General features: G+C 44.9%; 1 protein-coding gene across 1 annotated transcript in view; it reads right to left on the bottom strand.

Moving 5' to 3' along the window:
- The window catches only part of GALNT17 (polypeptide N-acetylgalactosaminyltransferase 17), a 234,374-nt gene that overhangs the window by 42,823 nt on the left and 170,210 nt on the right, over window positions 1–21,341 (bottom strand). The window contains exon 6 of the mRNA XM_056865090.1: window positions 1,334–1,451. Within this exon, the coding sequence (XP_056721068.1) occupies window positions 1,334–1,451 (118 nt within the window). The remainder of the gene's footprint in view (window positions 1–1,333; window positions 1,452–21,341) is intronic.

The raw sequence follows: 21,341 nt of genomic DNA, 5'->3' as shown, positions 1-21,341 counted from the left end.
AAGCTTCTGGTGACAGCAATATTGCCAATTCTACATTTAACAAAAATTATTTGTTTAACAATAGGAGCAATATCCACAATTTTAATCTTCTTTAAATCAATACTCAGCATTGACTTTGTTTTGCTGTTAGAATATTTTGCTCCGGCACTGTACATTAATTTCCTTTTTCCCCTATCATAATTTAGCAATGGTGCAATCTTAAATAGAGCTGTGCCTTTCTAAGCCCATTGACTTCATTGAGAAGGGTGTAAAACTCTGTTTATGATTAAACTATGAAACTACAGCTGCAGTCCTAAGAACACGTACCTGGGAGTAATCCCCACTGAATAAATGGTTCTTACTTCCAAGTAGACCTACTTGAAAGAAGGACATACAGTAGGGTTGCCAACCTCCAGGTGGTGGCTGGAGATCTCCTGCTATTGCAACTGATCTCCAGCCTGGAGATCAGTTCACCTGGAGAAAATGGCTGCTTCGGCAATTGGACTCTATGGCATTGAAGTCCCTCCCCTCTCCAAACTCCGCCCTCCTCAGGCTCTGCCCCAAAAATCTCCTGCCGGTGGTGAAGAGGGTCCTGGCAACCCTAACATACAGAGATGGCGATTACGTCCTACATCTCCCTATATATTTCAAGCTTCTCTAGTCCATATATTTTAACTTCTCCCTATCAAACTTCCCTCTCTGAGACACATTTCCTCTGCAAATCTTTCCAGAACCCACTGTTCAGACTCCCCTTACCACAACAGAAAACACTACCTGAAGTTGTAACTAAAGACACTACTGTTATTCCCCTTCGAACACTGGAGAAACCATCCACGACCCAAACTAGGGCCAGTTCTGCAGGGTCGATTTTGCTCCTCGCACAATGCTGATTTTTTAAATCCAACCTTTAAAATGCCTATTCACGGTCCCGATGTGAGAGGAGAAAGTCGAACGAATTCCACCCCAAAGTTCCTTCATTTGCATAGCCATTAGCAATAGTTGTTTGCATAGCTAAGCTGTAGCTGGGATTCTGCATGCTTCCTTCAGTGAATGCTTCGATGCGGGGGCACAGCAAATACAAAAGATCACATTAAAGGGGCTCTTAAGAAATGCAAAGCAGGTATGCGCCGGCTTCGCAGTGATGTCTGGAATGATGGTTCAGCGTGAAGAAATTAAAAATAAATAAATATGTGGGCCACTTCAGCCTGGAACGCGCTGCTAATTACCAAGCATAAGTGGCCTAGATGTTCCACTGACTATCCTGCATTATCTTTTTCTAAAACCAAACCTGCCTTGGGTAGGCTGCAAGTCTAAATAAAAGAAAGGCACACAGAGACAGCAGTTTGAAACATACCTTAATACCAAGTTCTATGTTTTCCCCACCATATACATCCATCCCTGGATCCAGAAGGCCTATTTCGCCAAAGAACTTCCGGTTCACAACAAACGAACAGCCGATCATTGCCGGGGTTCTAAAAAGAAAAATGCAACATGAAAACTTCAGTTATTTTGAAAGTGGTTCTTTAAACTACATTTTAAAGAGGGAAACCAGACTGTTTCGGTTGGGGATGTTATTCCAGGAGCACAAACAACACCTTCATTCACAAATAACCAATAATCTTTACTATAATGAAGCACCAAAGACTTTGGAATCTTGAAACTCTATCCTTGAATTCTGGATTCTTGGGACAAAAGTGGTTCAGTTCAGACATAACTTGCAGCCAAATTTTATGGTAAGTTTGGGTAGTTTGTGAGACCACGACTTAGCTCACTGATAACCATTCGAATCCTGGTTTGCCTTGACCAATGATGATTTAATTGCTTTCTCTCTTTAGCCTTAGCAGACGTCACTGGGGAACAAGCCATAATGTCTTCACCCAAACAACCCATGAAACCATCATTAAGACTAGCCGTGGTTAATAAAATCAACTTCAAACCATGTTTTTTAAATTAGTTTTATCCCCCCCCCCATATAGGGGGAATGTGTGTGTGTGTGTCAAGTGCCGTCGAGTCACTTCCGACTTATGGCGACCCTATGAATCAAAGTCCTCCAAAACGTCCTATCTTTGACAGCCTTGCTCAGATCTTGCAAATTGAGGGCTGTGGCTTCCTTTATTGAGTCAATCCATCTCTTGTTGTGTCTTCCTCTTTTCCTGCTGCCCTCAACTTTTCCTAGCATGACTGTCTTTTCCAGTGACTCTTGTCTTCTCATAATGTGACCAAAATACGATAGCCTTCGTTTAGTCATTTGTTTTTTTGGCAGTCCATGATATCCGTAACACTCTCCTCCAACACCACATTTCAAAGGAGTCTACTTTCTCCCTGTCAGCTTTCTTCATTGTCCAGCTTTTACATCCGTACATAGTAATAGGGGATATGATGGCACGAATTAACCTAATCTTGGTAGCCAGTGACACATCCTTACACTTCAGAATCTTTTCTAGCTCCTTCATGGCTGCCCTTCCCAGTCTCAATCTCCTTCTGATTTCTTGGCTGCAGTCTCCCTTTTGGTTGATGATGGAGCCAAGGAATAGGGGGAACACAGGGAAAAAGAGGGAAATGAGGGTTTCAGCAGTACAATTGAAAAGGACAAAAAGTGAAAAACAAATCAGATTACATTGCCATGCTTATTCAACGCAGTTATACAATCAAAATGCTTCCCAGCTTGAAAAAGAAAACTTTAGCATTACTAATAATAGAACCTAAAACTAATCACCTTATCAAACATATTTTATATTTTCCAAATATAAGATTTCTCAACACCATAACCACTATAGTCAATTGGCCTCTACTCAATTATTTTTATTATAGTTAAACCTCAACATATTGATAGAATAATCTCCACAAACTATGTTTTTGGATTCTAGCCTGATGGACCAGCACTCATCCTAGTTAGAGGAATGGCCCGTATTCAATTGCTGCTTTTGAGTTTCACAACTGAACGCAAAAAGCACCTCAGATTATATTGGCATAGTACATAAAAAGGATGTACAGTGCATACATATGTGTGCATGTGCAGACATACAGCACCTAAACTGCACAGAAAACGTGTACACAATATAAATGGATCTCCATTCAAATATATATGTGTGTGTGTGCAGACATACAGCACCTAAACTGCACAGAAAACATGTACACAATATAAATGGATCTCCAAAACAAAACGGTTGACAAAAATATAACTGAATTTTTTTTTAAAAATGGGGAAAACTCACTCCTCTCAATATGGGTATGCAGTTAGGACAACTTTGGTTAAGCTTTGGGATGTGAGCGTCTGGAGATGATACACGGAGTTCCATTCATACAGTTCAGGAGCCCACCAGAGGCACAATTTGGTAGTGTGCACTATCACTGTATTGAGTAAATGGGTCAATGCCTGGATTTTCTCTGGTGGTACAGTTCCTCTGTAGTGAGTAGTAGTTGAACTTAATGGAAAATCCATCCATTGGCCATAGGGTGGCCAGGTCCCTCTTCTCCTCCGGCAGGAGGCTTTTTTGTGTAAGCATGGGTGCTTACTCAAACTAAGAGGTATAAGGCCCCTCGCGAGGCGGAACTTCCAGTTCTAAACCGGAAGTGATGCGCGTGGTTTGCACGCGCGCACCGCGCACACATTTACCCACCGACCCTCAGGTGGTCGGCAGGCAGAGGGGTCAATTGCCGGGGGTTTGCCCGCCACCAGCGGGCACCTGGCAACCCTAGTTGGCCAGTTCACACAACACAATGATTATAGGAATAGTGGTTCCAAAACATGAGGCTGGCAGGCTACCACAATGTAACATATGCAGAGAGCTATAGAAAAGTGATATTGTGCAACCCTTTTTGCAGTGAAAAGTCATAGCAAAATACAAGTGGATATTACGGCGAGAGCCGGCGCAGAACTAGTGAATACTGAAGACAGAACAATTTATTTGTAAACTATCCTGCATCACATAATTAAGAAATCAAGTGCAATTAAGTATCCCCAGAAACAATTAAGTAAATTACTTGAGTAATTAAGTAACGTATAGATTCTGTGCTTGGTGGACTGCTTCATACAAGGGATGTTTTTTTTTTCCTTCCTGTGGAAGAGATATAATGGAGATTGGTTGCGAGGAGAAAAACAAAATGTGGCAAAGTTGGGTGGGGCCAGCAGCGATTTGTGATGCCTTCTGTAAACTCGGTAAATACCCATTGGTAAGGTTGCCTGAACAGGCTCTTGGGTAGTAAGAGCAGATTCCTTCCTTCTCCATGCCCATTTGTGCTGTTTATATGTCAGCATGGTGTAGTGGTTAAGAGCAGCAGACTCTAATCTGGAGAGCTGGGCTTGATTCCTCACTCCTCCACATGAGCGGCGGGCTCTAATCTGGTGAACCGGGTTGGTTTCCCCGCTCCTCCACATGAAGACCTTGGGCCAGTCACAGTTTCCTCCGAACTCTCTCAGCCCCACCTACCTCAGAAGGTGTCTGTTGTGGGGAGGGGAAGGAAAGGTGATGGTAAGCCATTTTGAGATTCCTTAAAGGTAGAGGAAAAAGCAGGGTATGAACACCAACTCTTCTTCTTCTGTTTAACAAACAAGGAGACTTAATATATGCTGTTGAAACATTTGATTAATAATACCAAGAGAACAACTGCTGTTTCGCTTTACAGAGATGGATGGGCATTTCAAAGTCCAAGTCCCAAACACAGTGAATGTTTCCTGGTTTGCTATTTAAGGATTCGTTTTCACAATTTGTTGTTGTAGCACAATAACGACCAGCAGAGGAAACAATTAATTTGGAAAGATAATAACATGAGAGTTTCCAGTTTCTTAACAGCTCCATTATTCCTGGTTACTTGCAGGCATTAAACCAAAAGGAAAGGCCACCGTTTTTCAGACTACAAAAGGCTTTGGGTGTTTGTTGGCTGTGCTTGCACATACATGTGCACGTGGAAGGAAAACAGGAAGCACAAACAAACTGAGCTTTGCCTAGCCAGCGTGGTGTAGTGGTTAAGAGCGGTGGTTTGGAGTGGTGGACTCTATTCTGGAGAACTGGGTTTGATTCCCCACTTTTCCACATTAGCGGTGGACGTTAATCTGGTGAACTGGGTTGGTTTCCCGGCTATTACACATGAAGCCACCTGGGTGACCTTGGGCTAGTCACAGTTCCCTTAGAGCTCTCTCAGCCCCATCTACCTCCCAGGGTGTCTGTTGTGGGGAGGGGAAGGGAAGGTGATTGTAAGCTGCTTTGATTCTTCCTTAAGTGGTAGGGAAAGTTAGCATATAAAAATCAACTCTTCTTCCTGTTTTGGGACAGTCGGTGTAAGGTTAAAAATAAATATATTGACAGGGGCTGTGACTTAGCGCCTGTTTTGCATGATAGGGTTGCCAATTCCAGGCTGGGAAATTCCTGGAAATTTGGGGTGGCGGAGCCCAGGAAGGGGACAGACCTAAAAAGGGTATAATGCCATACAGCCCACCCTACAAAGTAGCCATTTTCTCCAGGGGAACTGATCTCTGTATTCTTAATATCAGATGTAGTTCCAGGAGCTCTCTGGGCACCACCTGGAGGTTGGCAACCCTGAGAAAGTCTCAGGTTCAACCCCCCCCCCCGGCCATCTCCAGTTAAATGTTTTCAAATATAGTCCTACCAGAAAGAATGCGGAATCTTGCCATAGCTGAAGTCTATTGAGGCTATTTATAGGAGTGTCTTGCAGTTCCCCCCAGTGACTGGTGTTCAGGGGCATACTGCTTTCAAACATGGAGGTTCCATTATCTAATACATATATCTTCCTCCACATTTTTTCCTGGTCAGCTGGGATTGAAACAGGGACCTTTGCTGTGCAAAGTACAAGTTGTACCACTGAGCCATGGCATACCCTCAAGTTTAAAGGAACAACCCCTCTCTATGTTTAACTTAACACAGATGACATTTGCACAGCAGGAAAAGCTGTTTAGATTTCAATACTCTTTGGTAGTTTTTGTCCCCATTTGCAAATATGCACCATGTGCAGAAATCCTCATTTCCATGCTCCAATAACCTTGCCTAATTGCCTGCTTCAACTGTCCTTTTCTTCCCACTCTTGCTAATGGCTTGGTTATCTAAGAAACAATTATTTTAAAAAAAGAAGACAGGAAAGATCACACAAAAGCTGCTAATTCACAGTGGGTCGCCGTGTTAGTCTGTCTGCAGTAGTAGAAAAGAGCAAGAGTCCAGTAGCACCTTAAAGACTAACAAAAATATTTTCTGGCAGGGTATGAGCTTTCGTGAGCCACAGCTCGCTTCTTCAGATACAGCTAGAATGTGAATCCATCTGTCTTTAAGAAGAGGAGAGTGAATTCAGACAAGCATTAGTATGTAAATGTTAACAGTATGTAAATGTGAATAGCAGGCGTGATGGGATTAGGTGTGGATTCACATTCTAGCTGTATCTGAATTTGTGGGGGATTTAAAATTTGGCTTTTGCTTTCTCCCTAGGCTTTGCCATTCAGTAAACCTGAACCTGAAATTAGCCAAAATGGCTTTCCCCCCGGTTTTTCCAGTTTGGGTTTATCAATATGCATAGCCCTAGCAGAGGACTCTAATCTGGTGAACTGGGCTGGTTTCCCCACTCCTCCACATGCAGCCTGTGGGTGACCTTGGGCTAGTCACAGTTTTCTCAGAACTCTCTGAGCCCCACCTACCTCAAAAGATATCTGTGGTGGGGAGAGGAAGGGAAGGAGATTGTAAGCCGGTTTGATTCTCCTTAAAAAAGGTAGAGAAAGTTGGCATATAAAAACCAACTCTTCTTCTATGTTCATCAGAGTTATGAAAATGAACAACAATAATAATAATAATCCAACCTGATACCGATGTTGAGCGGGAAGTGAAGATCTACTCCACTGTATGTTGCATTTTTTAAATTAAAAATCAGTGCAACCCCTCATAGTGTTGCACGGGAGATATGCCACCTAAAAAGGCGATGTATCTCGCCAAAATAAAAAAGGGGATTTCCTGGCCCGAAAGGGCTTTGGAGGCAGCCTAAAGGCAGGTCCTCCCCCAGCCCAGCTCTGGAATGCCCCAGGAATGCCTCCCAAGATGCCGGGATGCCCTGGGAATGCCTTGGGCTTTGACAGTGGGCTTTGACAGTGGTGGGATGCCGGCAGAAGGCCCCGTCAGCATCTCAGGGTGGTGTTGGCATGGCAGCGCCTGGTGCCTGGCGTCCAGGCCTTCCCGCCGGTGTTAGGGCCACTTACGCTGGCGTTAGTTGCCCAGACGCTGTGCCGTGCCTTCCTGGCCTCCTAAGGGCTTTTGCGCTGTTAATGTTTCAAGCCAATGCTTATGCAATTCTTCAGTTCTTTCTGGTGGTTCCAGACATCTAAAATCTTAATGCATTGGTTATTGAACTTTGCCATTTTGTTGATGGTACTGACTCACTGAATGTAATCCACCTCGATACCCTGCGAGAAAGGCGGACTATAAATAACATAAATAAGTAAATATTGTCAGAATCGATTTACAACATGTAATGCATTTGAGGCCAGTGAGAAACACCGACTATAAATATAATAAATAAACAAGATGGAAGAATGAAGAAGAGCCAGTTTTTATCCTGGTCTCTAAACAGAAACGGGGCACTTTAGAAAATGTGCAGACGTAAACGGTTGACCATTTATCTGTTCAGAAGTATCAGCCTGTAGACCAGTGGTTCCCAACCTTTTTTTGACCAGGGACCACTAGGACTTTTTTGTTCGGTGCAGGGACCCCAAGGTTCAAAATAAAAATTCCAACAATTTGATAATAAACTTTAATCATAACTGTTAGTTAAACATTAAACTTAGAATAATATTTGAATATATATTTTTATAATAGAGAACTTTTAATTGAAAATATTAATTTATTATGGGTTTATAGCTTTGTTTCGCGGACCTTAATTTAGTTCTCGCGGACCTTAATTTAGTTCTCGCGGACCCCTGGGGGTCCACGGACCCCTGGTTGGGAACCAGTGCTGTAGACAGTTCGTTGCTACATTTTAGGGCATCTGAGATTTTAAAACCAAATAAACACGAAAACCACAAAGAGCTGCCTGCCCTGCCTGCACTTATAATATCTCAGCCACTCTGTATTTATGCGTAACGAGGAACTGGGGACTGTTCTCACTTCTAAATTACCTGTTCCTCGAATCTCCCCATTCAACTGCCTGACAAGGCAGGGAACATATCCCTCCCTTCATCTTCCATACATTTTCCGGTGCTTGCATGATTATTTCTCATATCTATTAAACTACTTTCTCATTGCTATTAAAATACTCTGTCTGCAATTCCAGAAGAGATACATAACCTTACCGAACTTTCATTCCCTTTAGGACAATCGGAAATAAATCATTGCTTGAATCTTAGTAAAAACTGGTTTTTTTATGGAAGAACTAACACAGCAGTAAGATTTACTGCACATCCATCTTCCTGAGTAATATACTGTTTGGGGGATCTTTTTTTGAGGGGGAGGGAGGACTCTGTCTACTTACAGAAAGGAGATAATGTGCCAGCAGGTTGAACCTACACATCAAGGCCTACCTTTTAAAAAGCAGGGATGTTCTAGGGTTTAAACTGGTATGAAAACCAATCTTTCTCTGATACGAGAAGGGTGCTAGCTACACTTAGGAATGCTGTCATCTTTACAAATAATATGCTCAAAAATAAAGTGGCATAGGGAAACGGGTTAGCAGTGTAGTGAAGAGCAGCGGACTCTTCTCTGTAGAACCGGGTTTGATTCCCCACTCCTCCACATGAGCAGCGGTAGCTAATTGGGTGAACTGGGTCGGTTTCCCCGCTCCTACACATGAAGCCAGCTGGGTGACCTTGGGCTAGTCACAGTTTTCTTAGAACTCTCTCAGCCCCACCTAACTCACAGGGTGTCTGTCGTGGGGAGGGGAAGGGAAGGTGATTGTAAGCTGGTTTGATTCTTCCTTAAGTGGTAGAGAAAATTGGCATATAAAAACCAACTCTTCTTCTCCTCCTCCTCCTCTTTCTTTCTCCTCCTCCTCCTCCTCTTCCTCCTCCTCCTTCATTGGTCTGTCCAATGACAATACAAGAGCACTTGTAATAGTATTAGAAGGCCATCCTTTGGCAGGCAAGACTTGCTGATCGGCCAGGATGATTCGATGACATTTCATCGATGGGAATCAATGACAGAAGATGTTCTCGCAGTAGCGGAGAATTTCTCTACTGCTTTTGTAATGCAATATTCAGCACAGAGCAGAGAAAGTGACAGACTTCTGGTCAAGGGTGGGTGGAGGCATAGAAATAAGTCTGGGAGCCAGATTTGCATTCTGAATGGAAAGAGAGTTGCAGGTTGGGTAAAGATGGGGTGTGAGTGAGCTAAAGCCTAGAAACTCAGAATGTGAGACAAGATTGCAGGCTATGCTGCCTTTTTATAGGAGTGTACTTGCCTCTACTATGCTCAGCTTGCACATTTGCAAATCACACCAATAGCAGAAAGATGTCTCCAATGCATTTGTATTGAAAAACCTCCTGGATCTGCTCCTGGAATTTCTCACTGCTCTGGAGGGTAGGAGCATAGGCAGCCAGTGTGGCATAGGGGTGTCAGATTAAGATCTGGGTTCTAATCCCCATTCTGCCACGAAGCTCACATGGGTGACCCTGGGCCCCTCATTTTCTCTCTGCCCAGTCTACTCACAGGGTTGCTGTGAAAATAAAATCTGGAAGAGATAACCCATTGACAGTCTTCTGAGCATCTTGAAGGAAGGGTGGGTTACAAATGTACTAGAAAGATGGAGTATTGTCATCTCAGATTAGGGATGACTTTAAATTTCTCACCCTTACTCTTTTTCCACTGAAAATCCGTGCTTTGGCTTGTCTTTTGTGAAAAGCAAGCCTATGATTCATTTTGCATATGTTTCATTTCATTATATTTACGCTGTAAAATGTATGAATATTTTTCACCATTATTTGTATATCGACAAACATTAGGGTTGCCAGGTCCCCTTTCACAACTGGTGGGAGGTTTTTGGGGTGGAGCCTGAGGAGGGCGAGTAGAGAACTGAACCTATTCACAAAAAAAAATAGGAACGTTTAAAAAGAAACAGAACAGGAAACATTTGCTCAGCACCACCCTAGAACTTCTCATTACTTACATGTGGGGAAGGCATAACTACATAGAATCATAGAGTTGGAAGGGGCCATACAGGGCATCTAGCCCAACCCCCTGCTCAGTGCAGGCTCAGCCTAAAGCATCCCGGACAAGAGTTCCTCCAACTGCTGCTTGAAGACTGCCAGTGAGGGGGAGCTCACCACCTCTCTAGGCGACAGATTCCACTGAAGAACTACTTTTACTGTAATGTCCCCCCTAATATCCAGCTGGTACTTTCCCACCCCGTGGCGCAGAGTGGTAAGCTGCAGTACTGCAGTCCAAGCTCTGCTCACGACCTGAGTTCGATCCCAAAGGAAGTGGGTTTCCAAGGTCGGTAAAATGAGGACCCAGCTTGCTGGGGGTAAAGGGAAGATGACTGGGGAAGGCACTGGCAAACCACCCCGCAAACAAAGTCTGCCTAGAAAACGTTGGGATGTGATGTCACCCCATGGGTCAGGAATGACCCGGTGCTTGCACAGGGGACCTTTACCTTACTTACTTTCCCACCCATAATTTAAACCCATTATTGCGAGTCCTAGTCCTAACTTATGCCAGGGCCGTGACGCGGAGGCAGGCAATGGCAAACCACCACTGTCTCTTGCTTTGAAAACCCCACTGGGGGTCGCCATAAATCAGATCGTCTCTTATTTTGAAAACCCCACCAGGGGTTGCCATAAATCAGATGTGACTTGACTGCAAAAAATAAAATAAATTTGTGAGTCCTATCCTCTGCTACCCACAGGAATAGTGCCGTACCCTCCTCCAAGTGACATCCCTTCAAATATTTAAAGAGAGCAATCATGTCCCCCCCCCCAACTCCTTTTCTCCAGACCGAACATTCCCAAGTCCCTCAGCCGTTCCTCGTAGGGCTTGGGTCTCCAGGCCCCTTATCATCCTTGTCGCTCTCCTCTGCACCAGCTCCATTCTGTCCACATCCTTGATTCCAGATTACAAAATAGAGCTTGCTCAATTATTATTATAAAATACAATGGTTGCAAAGAACACTAGGGATATGGGGAGGGGAGAAGGGGGATTGCATCTTTTATCTCTTCTCCGAAAAAAGAGAGAAAAATTAAAATTTTGCAAAAAGCACCTGCCGTTCGTTGCCATTTGCACGTCTGCTGAAAGTCCTCTTTGTTTCCTGCCCCGATACAGCTGTGGCAAAAGGACCAAATCTTTGTGGCGCATAGGAGTTCAGCAGCACCAGATTTCATTGATGCAAAGGATTTACGCAGGCAGCCTTGGCGAGGTGCCAGCAGGCTGCCGGTGAACAAGCCAGGAAGAAAAGGCTGAAAATGGGAATAACTTGTGGGTGTGTGCGTGCACGTGCATGCACGCTGCACATCTTTGAACTCATGTTTAAAAGGAAGCTGTGCGATGCACAGAAGAAAGGCTTTTATCTGCAACAGGTAACCAATCTGAGATGAATTAGAGTACTTTCAGACAACTAAATGAAGGATTTGGGGGTCCCTGGTAATGAAAACTTGAGGACATCATTCCTTTCATTTTATTTCCTACAATCTCTTTCCAAAGTCCCCCTTTCAGCCTGGGCTGATTCCAAGATGTGAGCGTTTTGGAACTGTTCCTATGGAAGATTGCACATGGAAAACTAAGTTATGCTGGCTGGTTGGCGAGAATTGGAAATTGGACTCCACGGGAATTTTGCTGTGAAAATTCATTAGATGTTTGTTCCCAGACAGTGAGGCTGGGGAGAGGGGCCGTGGCTCAGTGGAAGAGCATCTTGTTGGCATGCAGAAAGCTCCAGGTTCAATCCCCAGCATCCCCAGTTAAAAGGATCAGGTGGCAGGTGATGTGAAAGACCTCTGCCTGAGACCCTGGAGAGCTGCTGCCAGTCTGAGTAGACAATACTGTCTCGGATGGACCAAGGGTCTGATTCAGTATAAGGCAGCTTCATGTGTGGGAGGCTGTTCTGTGCCAGACCTAGTTTTAAATAAGACACAAGAATGTGGTTGGGTGCTACATGGAACTACCAACAGTTGCCCGAACCAATCATGGAAAGATGGTTCAGGCCAGCACCGCTCTCAGCACTGCCTTTTGCTGCAAGTTGGCCCAGCCTCCCTCTCTAGGGGTGCCACCTGGAGATCTCCCGCTATTACAATTGATGTCAAGATGACCAAGATCAGTTCTCCTGGATAAAATGGCTGCTTTGAGGGTGGACTCTATAGCATTATATCTTGCCCAGAATAAGGCAATCCCATCAGTTCAGATTAAAAAGGCTTTCTAGCTCAGTGGCTGAGCATCTGCTTTGCCTAGAGAAATGTCCAATGTTCAGTTTATACCAGGGCTACACCTGAAATCCTAGACCCATGGAGTGGACCACAGATGGATGGGATTTCCCCTTCTGCATGTAACTCCCTAGCTCAGGTCTTCAATCAATCAATCAATCAATCATCCTTCCTTTGGTGCCTTGGCTGCAGTCCTACAAACCCTTTCCTGGGAGTCAGCCCCATTGAGTATCATGGGGCTTTCTTCTGAGTATTCCTGTTTAGGATTGCTCCCTTGGTTGCTATCTTCAAAGTGTGGCGGCATCTTTGTATTTGCAGGCTGTTTTGCGCTGCTGTCCAAACACTCTCTCCAGAAGTGAATCATCAGCTATATAAATAAGCAGTGAAAATGCATCATTCCAAAGGAGGAGATGAAGTGCAAAACAAACGGGTGTGTTTCTGACAGTTGCTTAATTAAAAAAAAAAACATATTATCAGCCTACCCACGGTTAGTGATTACGCATTTCAAAAGCAAGTGCGCATAGAGCCATATGTGCACACTAGAGATCCCCTATCATCCTGCTTTTGGTTTTGCTTCTCCTTTGTGTGAATTAAAACCATGACGCTTTATTTTGAAACTAATCTAAAACCAATTGAAACTAAGTCCTGAAAAGGCAAAGGTAATGCTGGCCAGTTAGGTGGAGATCTTGAAGGACACTGTGCATCCCACCTTCAATGCGGTTGAGCTGACCCTTGCTGACTCAGTTAAGAGCCAGAGGTATTACTGGCTCCAACATTACTGCTGGGCCATTTATGCACAGGAGGTTTTGCCTGGGAATTGCCTCTCTCTAAATGCACATTTCCCCCATCTGAATTCTCAAAACTCTGCATTGTGGCTTCTTGTTGAGTTTGGAGAACTTGGATGGGGAAAATGTGCATCTAGAGAGAGGCAATTCCAAGGTAAAACATCCCGTGCATAACTGGCCCCGGAGAAGTAAGTTAATGCAGCCACAGGTTGAGTATCCCTTATCTGAACATCCAATATCTAGACTGATCCGAAAACCGGCATGCAGGCGTTACTCACAGGCTCTCAGCAGTGCCATTGATGGTTTAATGGACACAAAATTATTAAAAATATTGTTTAAAATTACATCCAGGCTATGTGTATAGAGTATATATAAAACATACATAAAACATACATAAAACATAAATGAATTTCGTGTTTAGACATTGGTCCCATCCCCAAGATATCTCATTATGTATATGCAAAAATTCCAAAATACGGAAAGATCCAAAATATGAACCACTTCTGGTCCCAAGCAGTCTGGATAAGGGATATTCAACCTGTACAAAAAACCAGCCAACCAACCAACAAACATGATCAGAAGAGCATGCCAAATATATTACGGGAGGTGCTGTGGAACACAGGCAGGATGGTGCTGCTGCAGTCATCTTGTCTGTGGGCTTCCTAGAGGCACCTGGTTGGTCACTGTGTGAACAGACTGCTGGACTTGATGGGCCTTGGTCTGATCCAGCATGGCTTATGTTCTTAAACACAATTTCTTCCAACTCAGTTTAGCCTGGAAGACTACTTTGATTTGGCTGATCTGGCCACCTGGATCCATGTCATGGTGACCCTGAGACAAGACTATTGTAATGCAGTCTACATAGGTTTCTCCTCAAGGTCAACACAGAGACTACAGGACATGTAGAATGCCATGGCCTGGCTCTTATCAGGAGCTAGATTGAGGTTATTACTTCCATTCTGCAATCACTCTATTGGCCGCCCATCAGTTACTGGATTCAATTCAAGGTACTGGCTATCACATACAAAACCCGTCATGACATCGGATCTAATGACGACCTCTCTCCCTACACTCCAACAGGCTAGGACTGTAATTAGCACATGGGGACATATGGGAGGACATGGTTAGTTAACCAGACTCTTAGTTTATGAAACCAGAATTCAATTTAGTGTCATTGAAATCCTGGCTTGCCTCAACAAATACTGTTTTGTGTTGACTTTGCCTCCCCTAAGGACACACATTGGGGTAAGGTGGTGCCAGGGGCAAGCTAGGATACCCACATTTCTCCATCATCATAGCTCAGACTAACTGTGGTTAATCAATTTCCAACCATGGTTTCAGATTCTAGTTTGCCATTCCTTAACAAACTACAGTTAGAGAAATGGTCAGCATTCAGATGAGCCCACTAACCAGTTAGTTTAACCAAACCTTGGTTTCTCGTCATGTCTGAATGAGCCATGCATATAAACTAAGTACACTGTAGGTCTGCATGATGTATGCATTGCAATTTAAAATGCACGGCATGTACACACAGTACAGGAAAATCTAAAAAAGCAAAAGCAGAGAACCAAAACCATTGAGAAAAACAGAAACGAAAGCAAAGATAAATGAATCGGGGAACATTGATTCATTCCTAATACACGCTACAGCAGGTACAAGATCTGTGCGGGTGCACAGTTTTTTAAGTCAGGTACTGACCCATGTTCAAAGTACACACTTACAATTATTCCCCTTGATTTTTTTTTCTTAAAAACAACAGCCCAAAGCAGTTATGGAGGCTGTTATCATGGTGGAAAAGGGAAGGGGCTAGTCAACCCCTTTCCTTCCATTCAAAGTCACCCCTTTGTACTTCGATGTCCATCCAAGGAAATGATTTAAAAAATGATTTTAAAAAATCCCTTACGAAGTGAGGCTCTGTGTTTGCACAAAGAGGCAACCCGAAGTGGTAGCCCACGTTTTACTACACTGCGATCTTGATGCACTCCCGTGGGGGAAATTCCTGTGACCATTACTTAAGGATAGTCCAGCCCAAACAGATGTGGGCCTAGTGCGCTACCTATTAAGAGACAGTAATGCGCACATAGGAGCCCCGTGGCGCAGAGTGGTAAGCTGCAGTCCTGCAGTCCAAGCTCTGCTCACGACCTGAGTTTGAGCCCGACGGAAGTAGGTTTCAGGTGGCCGGCTCGAGGTTGACTCAGCCTTCCAGCCTTCCGAGGTCGGTAAAGTGAGTACCCAGCTTGCTGGGGGTAAAGGGAAGATGACTGGGGAAGGCACTGGCAAACCAAACAAAGTCTGCCTAGGAAATGTGAGGATGTGACGTCACTCCATGGGTCAGGAATGACCCGGTGCTTGCACAGGGGACCTTTACCTTTTTAATGCGCACATAACATTGATGGTAGCAAGATTCTTGGAAACCTCCCTAGGAGCACTGCCCCAAGCTCCTCCACAGAGTTTTACAGCCCATCCCTGAAAATTGGGCCGAAACTTCTTAGGAGGCAGCGTGACCTCGCCGCCAGCGTAAGTGCGTCTAATCACGTGTTTAAAGGCACTTACGCTGGTGGCGAGGCCAGTCCTGCCGGCGGCAGAGCTGGCAGAGCTGGCAGACCACATCTCCCCCCTCCACCGGCGCAGGGGGGCAATCTGGGGGCGTTCTGGGGGAGGAACCGCCGGGTAGGTGGCTTCCTATCCCGTTTCGACCCTTGCCACCGGTGCTGGGAACGGCAGGGCTGTGCCTGCTTTTTAGCTTTTTTTTGTTTTGCGGCATGCGCGATTTGGCTTAGGAAGAGGCGCTGACTCCGCACGCCGCATTTTCAGGAATGGGCTGAAACTCTATCAAACTGATTATTTAACACTTTAAGACTTAGAGGTTTAAACTAGTTTATTGATACCTTATCGTTCAAAGATTGTATTTTAATCATTGAATACAGTATCTAAAAGATCTATGCCAATGAAGGTCTGATTTGATTTGATTAAAAAAAAAAAACCCACCTTCCCTTCAGCTGTGAGGGAATACATGATCACAGAGGAGATGAAAAGTTAGAAGAACTGATTGAAAAAAACTGAGGCAAAAAAAATCCTTTTTCTGTTCAGAATTCTTATGAGCCTGGCTTGTATTAAGACCTGAGCTACCTTTCACGGATGGAACAAAGAAGCTATCCATCACTTTACCCCAAGCCAGATATTTCTAAAGAAATGCTCCTAAATCAGAACAGAAGAGCTACAACCAATACAAGCTGCACCACTGTGCCGGCCAAACAGATAATTAAGAATCCGTCTTCACTCTCCTACACTCATATGCCCACAGATAAAGGTTGCCAGGTCTTCCCTGGCCACCGGCAGGGAATGGGGGGCAGGGTTGCCAGATCCAGGTTGGAAAACTCTGGAGAATTGGGGATGGAGACGGAGAGGACAGGGACCTCAGTGCCATAGTCGGTCCTCAAAGCATCCATTTTCTCCAGGGGAACTGGAGTCTGGAGATGAGCTGGATTTGGGATACCCAGTTTGGGAGGAGTACCTGCGAAAAGGATCTCCAGACTGCAGTCAATCACAAGCTGAGCAACTCTAACATCCTTACAGATTCCTCACGGCAGGCAGAAAAAGCTCCTCACATGTGGCAAACAAATCCTGGAGAATTGCCTTTCAGCAAGGTAACACTATACCCAATCTGAGTCCCAGCTATTTTCCAATGTGCTAGGGAGGTCAAATGCATATTACAGACAACTCAAATAGGAGAAGACTTGGTTTTTATACCCTGCTGTTCTCTACCTTTAAGGAATCTCAAAGTGGCTTACAATCACCTTTCCTTCTTCTCCCCACAACAGACACCTTGTAAGGTAGGTGGGATTGAGAGAGTTCTGAAAGAACTGGGCCTAGCCCAAGGTCACCCAGCTGGCTTCATGTGGAGGACTGGGGAAACCAACCCAGTTCACCAGGTTAGAGTCCGCCGCTCATGTGGAGGAGTGGGGAATCAAACCCAGCTCTTCAGATCACGCTGGTTTTACAGCAAGAATTAAGCTGTACATTTTATTGAGTCGATGCAATCCAGTCCAGCCAAGCCACACGGTTATTGTCCATGTTGTTCAAAGCCTTCCAGCTCTCCACAAATCTAAATATGTGGCAGACCTTAATGTGTTTGCATTCTTTGTGGTAACCCACAATTACATATCTCCAGTTTCATCGGCTGTAAAACACTCTAAACAAATCCAAAATCTGTTCTGAAAGCTCTAAGGGCATCCACATATGAAATGAGCTGGAAACATATGAAATACGTTCTGGGATTATGACCATTATAATAAAAGCAGCTTTTTATTTTTTAAATATAAATCGAGTAGACACCAGCGGTTAGTAGGGTTGCCAGGTCCCTCTTCACCACTGGCAGGAGGTTTTGGGGTGGAGCCTGAGGAGGGCGGGGTTTCGGGAGGGGAGGGACTTCATTGCCATTTCTCCAGGGGAACTGATCTCTATTGGCTGTAGATCAGATGTAATAGTAGGAGATCTCCAGCTAGTACCTGGAGGTTACAGTAATGAGGAACACCTGTGCCAGAAATAACTTCGTTACAGAAAATGGTGGCACGAAGGCTCAAAAATATCAAACCACACTGGAATTCAACAATAAATCATATAATAATGTATAAGCATTCATTCATGCAGTTCTCAAAGTATAAATCAGCATATAGTCAATCCCGACTATCATACAAATCAAAATGAAATCCAAAGTCGCTCCGAAAAGGGGCGGGAGACTCCCATCCCGAAATTACAAATCAACAGTCTCACAATAATGGTAGTCCAATTCATTGCGATAATAAAACACGGTCCAGGGTATCCTTGACCAACAAAAAAGAACAGGAAAAGGAGAATGTGTGGCTAGTCTTTGGTGCACGTTTCAAGGGCTTTCATCAGCTCTAAATAAAAAGAAGACAACCGCAGCTTTTATGTCGCATTGGAGGAAAGCCGGTTGTTCATTTGACTGTCAGCAAGAATAAATGCGTCTTAAAGAAATTCTGTTTCTTTTTCAGGTTGTTATTATTGGCTTTCAGCCTTGTGAGGCTAATTGTGTGAGCTATAACACAATATCAGCTAACTCTTTATCATTTGGGTCTTAAGCCCTGCGAGGCAAATCGTGTATATCTCAACACAATATAGATAAATTTTGGTTTGGTTTTGGTTACATAAAAACAACCCAGTCTCAATTGGAATTGTTTATTTATTTATTTTTCATAAATTGATTATTATGAGCCACGCGCTGTTTCCTTTCATAGTCTTTACTATTTTCAGCATAGGTTTCCTCTTTTTCTAGTTTTCTAACCTCCAGGTAGTGGCTGGAGATCTCCTGCTATTACAACTGATCTCCAGCCAATAGAGATCAGTTCACCTGGAGAAAATGGCAGCTCTGGCAATTGGACTCTATGGCATTTAAGTCCCTCCCCTCCCCAAACCCTGCCCTCCTCAGGCTCCACCTTAAAAACCTCCTGGTGGTGGTGAAGAGCGACCTGGCAATGCTAACTATAATGCCATGGAGTCCACCTTGCAAAGTAGCCATTTTCTCCAGGTGAACTGATCTCTGTCACCTGGAGACCAGTTTTAATAGCGGGAGATCTCCAGCCACCACCTGGAGGATGAAACCCAAACTAACACCCTATGCTGTAATGAGAATAACTCGAAGCAAGAAACAGCATGTAGCTCAATATAGATTATATATTACCACCATATAGCACAGACAGAAACAGATTCTAAATTCCCAAGTACATACAAAACACATACAAAACACATACAAAACACAGCAAACCTTATAACACCAACAAAACTACAATAATACCCTTCCCAGATAGTCCGTGTCAAAAAGTTTGTAAATGATGCATAACTGTTTCAAACAAGCTAAATCTTCAGTGACGGGCAAGGAGACTCGTCAGCTGTCACCAGGCTGTGTAGTAGACTCCGGCACCTGGAGGCTGGCAACCTTAACGTGCACCACAGTTGCTATTTGAAACAGGCATCACACATATAGGAACTGAGAAGAACCTGCAACTCACATGGGACTGTTACACAGGGCACAGGGCGGGGACCCCAGACTCAACCTCTGCACGCAGTAATGTGCAAATCAGCCATTAATAGACCATGAACCAATTTAAAGAATTGAGCCGGGAGAGATTAAGCTGATATAATGGGATGTAGGGGGAAATGCTACAACCCGAGGCCTGCAAATGGACTTTCTGGCATGCTATGTTTGATTCCGCAAAGAATCTTTGGCCAACAATGCTCAAGGCATCTCCTTATTTCTTCTGATCTCCATGGAACTAGCGGGGCTGAACTACATGTTTTCCCCCTCCAGGTACGTCCTTGGGTTGGGTCACAGGTATAATCTGGGAGCTCAGTGCTTTGCAGGTGCATGAGGGTCTGATTCAGACGGGGAGGGCAGGGCATGAAGAGAAGGTAGGGTTGACAGCCCTTTGTCCGGCAACCCCTGGGCGACATTGGGGTGGATGGAGATCCGCCAGAACAGTGTTCCGTGATGTCATGATGTCATTGCTGTCTGGAAGTGATGTCATCACATTGCCAGACACTCTAGGATTCACTCCAAACTCTGGCAAAACTGTAGAATTTCAGATGAATCCTAGAGTTTCTGGTGATGTAGTGCCATCACTTCCAGTTATGTGGGCAGAAATGCCGCCATTAGGGTTGCCAACCTCCAGGTACTAGCTGGAGATCTCCTGCTATTACAACTGATCTCCAGTAGATTGAGATCAGTTCACCTGGAGAAAATGGCTGCTTTGGCAATTGGACTCTATGACAGTGAAATCCCTCCCCTCCCCAAACTCTGCCCTCCTCAGGCTCTGCCCCAAAAATCTCCCACTGGTGGCGAAGAGGGGCCTGACAACCCTAGCCGTCATGAAGTTGTGGGCTGATGTTCCGGCCCTGCATTTCCCCCCTGCTGCTTGCTGGAGGGCAAAGGAGGGGCAGGGGTCCCCACCCCTCACTTGGGAAATGGCAACCCTAGGAGAAGGGGCTTAGATCCCACCCTATGCCAGTTTTCTGTCCTGAAATGGCCCCAACGGAGCCCCTACTTACCCTGCTGGGGAGGCTGAAAGGTAGGGTACACATGCAGTCTACAATCAGGCAGAGGCTCCCCATGGCCATTTCAGTTATCGAAAATGGCATGTGTGTATGTGTAGGGAAGGTCTTTCTTCTGGTGCTCTACAGCTAGGGTTGCCAGCTCCGGGTTGGGAGGGGCTGTGGCTCAGTGGTAGAGCATCTGCTTGGCATGCAGAAGGTCCCAGGTTCAATCCCTGGCATTTCCAATTAAAGGGACTGGGCATGTAGGTGATGTGAAAGACCTCTGCCTGAGACCCTGGAGAGCCGCTGCTGGTCTGAGTAGACAATACTGGCTTGGATGGACCAAGGGTCTGATTCAGTATGAGGCAGCTTTATATGTTCATTACCTACAGATTTTGGGGGTGGAGCCTGAGGAGGGCGGGGTTTGGGAAGGGGAGGGACTTCAATGGTATATATTGCCATAGAGTCCACCTTCTAGCGTGGTGTAGTGGTTAAGAGCGGTGGTTTGGAGCGGTGGACTCTGATCTGGAGAACCGGGTTTGAATCCCCCACTCCTCCACATGAGTGGCGGAGGCTAATCTGGTGAACTGGGTTGGTTTCCCCACTCCTACCCACGAAGCCAGCTGGGTGACCTTGGGCAAGTCACAGCTCTGTTGCACCCAGCTGTCTCAGCCCCACCTACCTCACAGGGTGTCTGTTGTGGGGAGGGGAAGGGAAGGCGATTGTAAGCTGGTTTGAGTCTCCCTTAAGTGGTAGAGAAAGGCAGCATATAAAAACCAACTCTTCTTCTTCCCAAGTGGCCATTTTCTCCAGGTGAACTGATCTCTGTTGCCTGGAGATCAGTTGTGGGAGATCTCCAGCTACCACCTGGAGGTTGGCTTCCCTATCTACAGCCATAATCCTAATCAGGATTCCACCTGGCAAGAATCAAGCTCCCAAAACACATCTGTGACCTGACTCTGAGATGTACCTGGGAAAACATCCCACAGGTAGGCCCTGGGGGTTTCCTCTAAAGGGAAGGAGAAGCCACTGACATTAAACTCGAGCTCTCAGGATAGAAGCAATATCAATTAGGGGTATGCAATTGTTCCTTGAGTGGACTGACAATTTAAAATAATTTCTATCCCACTTTTTTCCCCCTGATCAGGACCCAAAGTGGCTAATTTGACTTCTTTCCAAGAGAGGTCCCACATGCT

The sequence above is a fragment of the Euleptes europaea genome, chromosome 19, assembly GCF_029931775.1.
Source record: "Euleptes europaea isolate rEulEur1 chromosome 19, rEulEur1.hap1, whole genome shotgun sequence".
Taxonomy (NCBI): Eukaryota; Metazoa; Chordata; class Lepidosauria; order Squamata; family Sphaerodactylidae; genus Euleptes; species Euleptes europaea.
This window is presented reverse-complemented; position numbering and strand designations above follow the sequence as displayed.